The sequence below is a fragment of the Culex pipiens genome, chromosome 3, assembly GCF_016801865.2.
Source record: "Culex pipiens pallens isolate TS chromosome 3, TS_CPP_V2, whole genome shotgun sequence".
Classification (NCBI taxonomy): domain Eukaryota; kingdom Metazoa; phylum Arthropoda; class Insecta; order Diptera; family Culicidae; genus Culex; species Culex pipiens.
In genome coordinates, this window is record NC_068939.1 from 129,369,378 (window position 1) to 129,378,927 (window position 9,550).

At 43.6% G+C, this 9,550-nt stretch overlaps 2 protein-coding genes across 2 annotated transcripts; one reads left to right on the plus strand and one right to left on the minus strand.

Annotated features, from left to right (window-relative positions):
* Window positions 1-2,980: 2,980 nt before the first annotated feature.
* On the minus strand, window positions 2,981-4,082 carry LOC120414816 (uncharacterized). Its single transcript, XM_039576138.2, has 2 exons — window positions 3,428-4,082; window positions 2,981-3,367 (listed from the first exon to the last, which is right to left on the minus strand). Exons 1-2 carry the CDS (start codon window positions 4,064-4,066, stop codon window positions 3,167-3,169), a joined length of 840 nt encoding a protein of 279 aa, XP_039432072.1. The 5' UTR covers window positions 4,067-4,082; the 3' UTR covers window positions 2,981-3,166.
* A 1,510-nt stretch (window positions 4,083-5,592) lies between these two features.
* LOC120414818 (uncharacterized) lies at window positions 5,593-6,594 on the plus strand. Its single transcript, XM_039576144.2, has 2 exons — window positions 5,593-6,226; window positions 6,289-6,594. The coding sequence occupies exons 1-2, from the start codon at window positions 5,600-5,602 to the stop codon at window positions 6,466-6,468; spliced, it is 807 nt and encodes a 268-aa protein (XP_039432078.1). The 5' UTR covers window positions 5,593-5,599; the 3' UTR covers window positions 6,469-6,594.
* Window positions 6,595-9,550: the final 2,956 nt, after the last annotated feature.

Below are 9,550 nucleotides of genomic sequence, written 5' to 3' on the forward strand. Positions count from 1 at the left end.
TCGATTAAAACTTTCAAAACAAACACCCATTTCAGAATACATCAGTTGGCTGGCACGCATCCTGGAGATCGACGAGAAAAATGCAAGAATAACATCAAAGTGTCACACTCACACATGAAATGGAACAGGAAAAAAAACAAAGGAGGCCCACCACCAAGTGTGAGTGGAGCAGCTGTTCTTTTTTTCCCCCAGCCTTGACGTCGATAAAGCAGTTTGTTTTTGTTCGAGCTTTCGGCGAAGCATTAAATCGGCATCACTGTGCGCCACTTGAAATATTTCTCAAGGGAAAAGTGCTGATTAAATGTTTTGAAGCATTATTTGCTGGTATTAAATGCCAATATAATGCTGATTTGATGCTGCTATTTAGTGATTCGCGGTTATTTGGGAACAATAACAAACACGTTTTGTTTTTGTTTGACCAATCTGTGCATTGCCCCGAAGTTTCGAGCTCGTTCCTGTGTCAAACGCGTTCTGACCTGAAATCCTTTTTGGCCAATTGTAGCACTTACATCAATTTTCAGTTTCTGTGTTAAGATACAACAAACACGACAAGATTGAAACTTCTTTCATATGAAAAGTGTTTTTTTCGGTTTATATTGAATATCTCAGGATTGAAATCGAATTTTGAAGATCTGTGAAGGTCAACGGGTAAGGCATGGTGAGCTGCACAAAAAAAGCGTTCTTAACTCAATTTGGCCCAACATCGACATACGACAAGTTAGCACCACAACGACGATTTGCTGATTTTTGAAGAGAAATAGTAAACAATAAGATTTTGAAATATTTATATCCAATGATTGTTTTAAAATCAGTTGTATATTTTTTTATTTGTGACCCTCATACCACTTTGATTTTTGTGTTAACATAAAAAAAAATGAATGTTGATTTAAAGGTTAGAGATGGGGAGAATAATTTGATGGTTGGTCACTTTTCTAACATCCGAATATATGAGAAACCACATTTCTATGCATAGCTTTTGAATTACTTATAGATACTTCTATCTGTATAAAACTCAATATACGGGACCCTAAACCAAGTTGAAAATAGCAAAAAATCCGATGGTAAAATCGCATGCAAAAACATGCTTATCACCTTTGTTAGCAAAAGCATGTAATATTGTATGAGAAATCGTGTACACAAAAAGTATGTACCGAAGAAAAAAAATCTGAAAAAATCACAAAGGTGATGTGTATGCTTTTGCATGCGATTTTACACAGATTTTTTTACTGTGAATGCAATCGGTTTGGGTTGAATCGATTCTGCAAGTTCCGAAAAACTAGTCTGTTAGTTACATACATACATACACACAGACATTTGTTCAGTTTTCGATTCTGAGTCGATATGTATAAATGAAGGTGCGTCTACGAAGTGCTTTTAAAAATTGCATTTTTAGAACAGAATCATAGTCTTACCTCAGTGAGGAAGGCAAAAATCGAATGAAAAATGTATTTGGCTTCGACCGCTCGCAATTGGAAGTTATGCTCAGCCAGTATACCAGTTAACAAGCCATTTTTAGTAGGGGATTTTCTTCAGAAGAATAACACGCCGAAACGACGTAACCTGTTGTCCCAAACGTAATGAAATTATTGCATGCGAATTTCTAAACCGGTTACATAGAGAGTTCCAAAAGATTGCAGGCTTTTTTGTAATTCAGTATTACAAGGATTTGTGCTTTATTGTAATTAAAAATTACAATTACAAATATAATCTTGTTACTTTTTTGTAACTTTTAATTACAAATGGTTGATTTGTAATATACGATCATGTTTCTAAACAATAATTAAAATATCGACGTCTTCGTGCTATCTTGTCGCAGCCGCCATTTTGACGTTCCGAGAAAAACGTATTTTAATGTTTGACCTTGAATAAACAAAAACAAAACACGCAATGTAACCAATAACAAACACGTTTTGTTCGGTTGACCATTATGTTCATTATCCCGAAGTTTGGTTGAAGTTGGTTGCTGGAGTCCCGAGTTATCATTACAAATGTTTACGGTAGTCTAACTTTTACGTGCGTCAAACGCGTTCTGACTTGAAATCCCTTTGGCCAGTTGTCGCACTTACATCAATTTTCAGGGAGTGACAAGATAGCACGACAAGATTGAAACTACTTTCATATGTAAAGTGACAAAAATGCACGGAGTTTTTTCGGATTTCGTTGAATATCTCAGGATTGAAATCGAATTTTGGGGATCTGTGAAGGTCAAAAGATGAAGCATTGTGAGTTGCACAAAATGGCGTTCTTAACTCAATTTGGCCCAAAATGCACGTACGACAAGTTAGCACGACGGCGACAATATAATACTTCTTAGTAACGATTTCTCAAGTACACACGATTAACTGAAAAATGTTGAATCAATTAATTTTAATTTAAAATACATACAAAACAATAAAACTATTTTGACAGATTGAATTTTGATCGACTAAGTTTTTTCAGTTTCAGTTAAACTTCTTCAGAGACTTTGGAAAACTGAAAAAAATTAAACTCGCAGGCAGAATAAATAGATTATAGAGAAATGATTGTTAAACATTTCATCTAAAGCAACATAATCATAAAGTATAAAATAAAGCTTGCCCAACACCTTTACACGGTGTCTGGTTTTAGCACGCGCAACGATTGCGGTGGTGGCGCGGCAACATTATAAACACACTGCTCAAACAAAACTGCTGATTTTTATCAGTAATAGCTACCCATTAAATCACGCGGCCCCCGGTACGCTCGCCAGGCTTCTCGTATCCAACCAACGGCAAATAGGTTATGTTCAAAGGCCTTTACGGCTTGGATCCATTTACCGCAAACGCGTGCAATTATTAGCGCCTGGTTTGTGTCTGTTTAAATATCCTACGGGTGGGGTGGTGGAGGTGTGGGTTGTGTCTTCCCTTCGATAGTCCATCAAGGTGTATTAGCGGAATTGGATCGGTCATTACGGTGTTGTTGATCAGCCGCACTTCGAAGGACATTCCTCACGATCGATGATGAAAGCTGATTTGTTAGAGGATATGAGCTTTAGAGTAATTTATTATTTAATAGGTTGATCACGGTAATTAACAACAGATATCATTACAGAAATTAAGTGAGGCTGTTTCACCTCATTAGGTGGGGAGTTATAGAGCAAAGGACAAACGATGACAAATTACTGAATGTCGGAAGTGACTTGAATATTTTATTTAAAACAGCCTGAACATGAACAACTGGAAATACTTCTCCGGATACCCTGGATGGCATCCTGTATGTCGGCACCGATGGCAGCGGCACAGTTCTGATTGAAAGGAACGCCAGCCTGCGTCCAGAACCTTGGAAAACCTTGTAAGTTGGCAACTGCCCATGTGGCAGTTTGCATTAGGTTGGGAAGTCCATTGAAAAACTGGAAATAATTCATGACAATTTTATAAATTTAAATTTACACCAAAGAAAGCTTGCTTACCGCGGCGGTACAGTTGCTCGATCCCGGTGAACAGTACTTCAACTGGCCCAGAATCACATCCGAAACGGCCTTGCCATCGTTCATCAACATTTGCGTTCCCGCGGTTGGTTGATCGGCAAACTGCATGTCCTCGCGGAAGCACTGCGCCAACCGACCCACGGAAATCCTCGGCTGCACCAAGTTCTGCGCGTGCTGCTGGGCACAGGCACGTTTCGGCGACAAGAAGAACTCGGTCATCGCGTTCAGGATGTTCTGGACGACGACCTGCGACGGTGCCATCACGTCATCCGTGATGGTTTGGCGGAACTCGGCCAGCACCTGGGGCACTTCTCCGGTGAACCAATTGAACCCGCCCAACATGTTACCGATGTTGATGTTCTGATTTGGGAAACGGGCCTGCAGATCCGTCAGGCCCTTGGTCATGTGTTGCTGCAGGCCGGAAATTGCAGCCGACGCCAGGTTCGCCTGGGTATTGATGGTTCCGTTGATGACCACGGAAGCGTTGTTCAGCTGAGCTAGTCCCGATTGGATTGCGGCGTAGTTGGCTTGCGTTAGCGAGTACCAATCGAAAGCCTGGATTAGTAACGGCATCGTTGCGAATACGAACAGAACTATCGTTTGGAGGTTGCACTTTCCCATGGTGGTTTTGGTCTGTTTGTAAGGTTCATCTGCGGTTTCGCGTACTTATACTAGTTGTGAATTGAACGACTTTGTTTGAACAGTTGAAAACGGAGATGATATAATTGAAGTAGTTATTGAGAATGGAAATATGGTAATTAGTTTGCCTAGAGATCGGACATGAACACTAGTCGTGCAATGTTATTCAAATAATAAAATAGTGACTGAATTATTCCAAATGCTTTCACTCAAATGTTGTTCGAAACAATCGTTTAGAGTACTTCCTAAATAATTACACAGAGAAATATTACTTCAGAAAATCGTGAAAAAACGTTTATGATATCACAGACAACTAAAACAAAATAATTTGAAAATCGTGTGTAAAAACATGGCGGGTGATACACTAACGCCATCTCGTAGTCTATTGCCCCTATTGCCACTTGCAAGAATAAGCCTGAATGTAGACTACAGTGCATCACAGCTTTCGCAGGAGCCGCACCGTTTTCCACTGCTCCTCCATCGAAACCGACTACTTTATCGACTTCATTTTGCTGGAAGAGATAGGATGCCGTCTATTTTAGACGATGACTCAGCTTTTTTCCTCTCTTGCACTTTAAAAAACCAGATGGAAGCACGAAGTACCGCAACGTCCCTATTCTGATTCCCACCAACTTGATTTTGATGATGCTATATTTTAATAAAATAGATTTTTTGCTCTGAAATTAACTAACAATTATCTGAAGCGGAACTCAAAATACTTACTTTCAACATTTCAAAACTGTGTAGATCAAACATATCAATTTTCTCGATGAAAAGACGCATGCATCTTTTGATGAGAATGAGAATACGGCCAACCACGTGCTTATCAATGTTGTTGTTTACACTTGAGAGCAGTGCGGGAGAGTTGACAAATCTCTTCTGCGACGACAGCGCCACAAAAAAGCTTGCCATTCTTGATGAAACCGTTGCATGTATTTACATAAGGTGGTAGTCGACCCAAAACGTCTGTTGTCTGTGATTATATAGTGGACTCTCTGGCTGGCGATCTTCTCGATATCAATATTGCTCCAGCTGTCAGTAAATATGTCAGTCCCTTCAAATAGATTGTTTTGATTTTTCGTTCTATAATTTGATAACTCCCGCTCTCGACAGTCCCTTCAATATCGACAACGAGAGAGTCCACTGTATTGAGAACCTAAAAATAAGTTTAAAATTTCCATTCATTTTTCTCCGTATACTGATCATAAACAATTAAGGAAAATTAAGACTTAACAGTAAAATTTCCTGTAATTTCGTAATCATCGATTATTTTTTTAGATTTGGTTCGTCCATTCAATTCATCAAAAAAGGTGCCGGTGGTTATGTAACAGACATAACCAATATGACAAATGACAACATTGACCAACCAGGCAGTGAATATTGACCAACGTTACGTTGGAAATTGTTTGCCACCATCAGCTGAGCAACTCGTTAGCTTATTCGTCATTCACACAAAACGATATATAAAGGGTAACTACAATTGGCATTGTAGTATCAGAGAAGTTCTTTATCACCATGAAAAACACCAGCCTCCTGCTAGTTTCCCTGGCAATTCTGTCCCAATCGGCCTACGCCGCCGATTGGTTCACCCTGATGGACGCCAACTACGCATCCATCCAAACCGGACTAGCCCAGCTGAACAACGCTTCCAACGCACTAAGTCTAGCGCTGAACCAACAGCAACAGATCATCCAGAACGCCTACGATGGGCTATCCGAGCACGTGAACCGCTCGCTCGTCGACATCCGGACCCAGTATCCTTTCGTGAGTCTGACGAGCACCCAGCTTAGTTCGGCTGGATTCAGAACCTACGTTGGAGGTTTGATTGCCCAGTTTCGTCAAACGGTGACCAACAGTGTGATGATCCCGGCCCAAACCATCGTGAGCGGAGTTCTGGCAGCGATGTACGACTTCTACGGCACGAAACAGTACAGTGAGTGCGCCAAGCAGATGGCTGCCAACTTGATGCAACCTAGGATCTCCGTGGGACGGTTTGCCGACTGTCTGCTGGCCAACGTTCCGTATGTTGAGAAAATCGCAAAAGTGGCGAAGTTTTCGCTGAACAGTGCGAACAACATGGTGGACGCTGGTATTCGACAGCTGAATTACTGCTCAGTAGGATCGTTCAACTGTACTTCAGTGGTGAGTTCTGGTTATTCTGACTTGTAATCCTTGAAATCATAGCGATTTACCTACCTTTTCAGATATTGAATGCATGGCCGAACGAGTACTCCGTTTTGGTTGGAGCGCTGAACAATCTTCAAGGCATTTACCCGTACTATGCTAATCCTGGAATTGCCATCAACAAGCAATGTGCCACCTTGCTGTCGATTGACATGCAGGATGCCATTCAAGCAGTGCGGAACAGTGTTTCTGCATGTTAAATAAGTAAAAATCATCAACAATCATTTTTTTTCGTTTGAAATTTCAACAAAACAAAAAAAAATCCTTTCGAACCACTACAATCGTTTGCATTCCATCGCAAAAGAAATATGTTCACTTCCTTGAAACTAGCAATTACCACCACAATTTCACTCGCCAATCGTGGAAGACCCCGTTGCACAACAGCCAAACGTGGCAAAACAACAAATGCGTGAGGCACAACAATAATATTTTCGTTGGGTTTGGTCGTCTTTCGAGCTAGCTTAGCGCGTTTTTGACGGTGTTTTGTTAACTTTCGCCGACGGCCATGGCGGCGGCCGCGACGGTGGAGAGTGAGTGGACGGAGCACAGGGCTGAGAATGGAAGGACGTTCTACTGGAACGCGGCCTTGAGGAAAAGTGTGTGGGAGAAACCGGACGGGTTTCAACCCAAGACGCAGGCGGCGACGGGCATGGAGGTGGAAGACTCCGAAGGAGGAGGAGAGGACGGGGGCGAATTTCGTCCCGTGGTCAAGGTTCGCCGCAGGAAGGCTAAGGAGGAGATCAACGTCGGCGATGGCGGCAACGACGGCGATGTGGAGAAACTGCTCAGCAACAACAAGTTCAGCCCGCTAGCGGAGGAGAGCAACAACAACAACAACAATGCGAACCCAGCAGCAGAAAAAACCATCCCCGTGGTACCAGCAACCGGCAAGTCGGCCGGGGAGAAGAAGCAGCCACCGCTGGTGGTGAAAGAAACGAGCTTCGCCCGCCTTGCGAAGGTGATGTCGTCATGTGATGTCCAGCCGGAACACAAACTGACGCGGTATGGCACCAAAATTACGTGCTTCTCGAGCGACGACTTCGACACGGTGCAAGCTCACCTGAAGAAGAACAAGGTGCAGTTCTACACGCACGGAAAGCGCAGTGCGAGACCGCACCGGGTAGTAATGCGAGGTCTCCCGAACGTGGAACCGGATTACATCAAGGAGCTGCTCAAGACGGAACATCAGCTGGACGTCTTGGCAGTACACGCCATCAGGCGGAAGCAGCAGCTTCCCGCCATCGATGAGACGCCTTTCATCGTGCTTTTTCCCAAGGGGCACACCAGTATCAAGGAGTTGAGTAGCAAGGTAAAGAAAGTGGGACCAGTCGTCGTCCGGTGGGTGGCCTACCGGAACAAAGAACCGCACGTGACCCAGTGCAAGAACTGCTTGCAGTTCGGTCACGGAACCAGTAACTGCCATCTCAAGCCAAGGTGCAGCAGCTGTGGGGGTGCCCACAGCACGGAAAAGTGCAAAGCAGAAGAAACGCAAGCCAAGAAGTGTGTCAACTGCTCTGGATCCCACGAGGGTCTGGACCGCAGCTGTCCCAAACGTGCGCAGTTCATCCAGTCGAGGCAGCAGGCGTCCAAGCCGAAGCCGCCAGCATGGAAGAAGGACAAACAGACTCCGGCAGGAGCCGCGTTCACCGCGGCGGATTTTCCTCCGCTACCTGGAGCGGTGCCGTCCGTCGGGACGGAAGATAAACATCCTCGTCCCGCAGGAAGAAGTCGAGAAAATACTGGCGCCGGCGCCGGTGCAACCCCGAAGGAGCAACAAGGTGAACGGAAGCTGTACAGCGAGTCGGAGCTGTGGACCATTTACCGGGAATACAGAGTTCGCTTGAGCCAGTGCAAGACACCCGAGGAACAGATTGACGTGATCGCACACTTGCTGACACATGGCACGAGAAAATAATCATCTTATTCAATTACTGTTTTTATTTTGCTATTTATTATTTTTGTACTAATGATCCTCGGTTCTAACCTGGTCACAGCACCTAAAAGAACCTAATAAAAATAAGTTATGAAGAAAAAAAAAAAAAAAACAAATGCGTGAGAGTTAATTTGCATAATATATCATATTTTATCGATCTGTAGATTTAATTAGTATCAATTAAAAATCAATTTCACCGTCCAGGCGATGGACTCCGCACAAGCCTACCAAAGTCGCGTGGCCAAACGCGCAGAGCTCATATAGTGGGCGGTCACCAAGTTGGGGCCCGGCCAGATATCGATCTTCGCGTTCGTTTCCAACTCCGAGCCAAAGTTATGGTCTGCAACGGCTAGGAAATGCTAGGGTATAGGGAAATGTATGATTAATCTGCATGTGGGGGTCCGTTCGTCCCCCGGTGTCGAGCAGGGTGAGAACTACAACTTAAGGAACAGTTTTTACAGGGTATACATTCCTTCCCGGTAAATCTTCATCCGAGGATATTACAATTATTTTTTTGACAAAGAACTTTGTCCTAAGGTTTCTATACGTGGTGTCAATCCAAAATTTTCGCGAAGCGAAAACGTTACGTGACGAATTCCCCTCTCGGCAAATTTCCCCTCTTTTTGGTGCACGCTGGTTGGATGAACGAACGTTTCCCAATCAGTCAATCGAGAGACGTGAGATTGATGTATCTAAAATCACCCCCACTCCACCTCATAATTTTCGGATCGTCGACGAGCCAACAAAACTCGGCTCGGTCGGTCCCGAAAATCAGACATGCATCGGCACTATGAGCTCTTTTTAACGGCACTCAGCTTGTTCTAGATGGCATTTTCGTTTAAAGCAATGTTATGCTTGTTGCTAGGTAAAAATCTCTTGGTTTTTGCTTGAATAATGTGTAGAAAACATTGGTTCATTGGAAAACCCGATTTTAGCTATATTTTCATGTAAATGTTCTCTTAAGCTCTCAAGAAGAACTTCTTAAAAGCTCTTTGAGTGCAATTAAGAGTTCTTAACCTATATCTCGGTTGGGTTTCAAAATATTGTCTCAGGGTCTTCGGGAGCCTAAAAGACAAGCGTAATTAGCGTATTCTAATCACTGGCACAACATGCAACAACATTCTATTGCTGGACGTCGACGAGAACACATCAGAAGCAGATGGCCTGGTGGCCCGGTAGCAGACGGCCTGGAGGTCCGGGAGCAGATGGCTTGGAGGCATGGACCAGCTAAGACATTCCAGTCGCGGGAGTCGATCATTGGAACTGGACACCACCTGGACTGGAGTGGCCGGAGGCCCCGCGGATGTTCCGATGGGGGACATTTGCCGGACCGTAAGAGTTGGGGCAAT

Bases quoted from the DNA above. Each gene is read 5' to 3' on its own strand.
- LOC120414816 (XM_039576138.2), bottom strand. From the start codon at position 4,066: ATGGGAAAGTGCAACCTCCAAACGATAGTTCTGTTCGTATTCGCAACG. The intron at 3,368-3,427 runs GTAAGCAAGCTT...AATTATTTCCAG, and splicing joins CGAGCAACTGTACCGCCGCG to TTTTTCAATGGACTTCCCAA.
- LOC120414818 (XM_039576144.2), top strand. From the start codon at position 5,600: ATGAAAAACACCAGCCTCCTGCTAGTTTCCCTGGCAATTCTGTCCCAA. The intron at 6,227-6,288 runs GTGAGTTCTGGT...CTACCTTTTCAG, and splicing joins CGTTCAACTGTACTTCAGTG to ATATTGAATGCATGGCCGAA.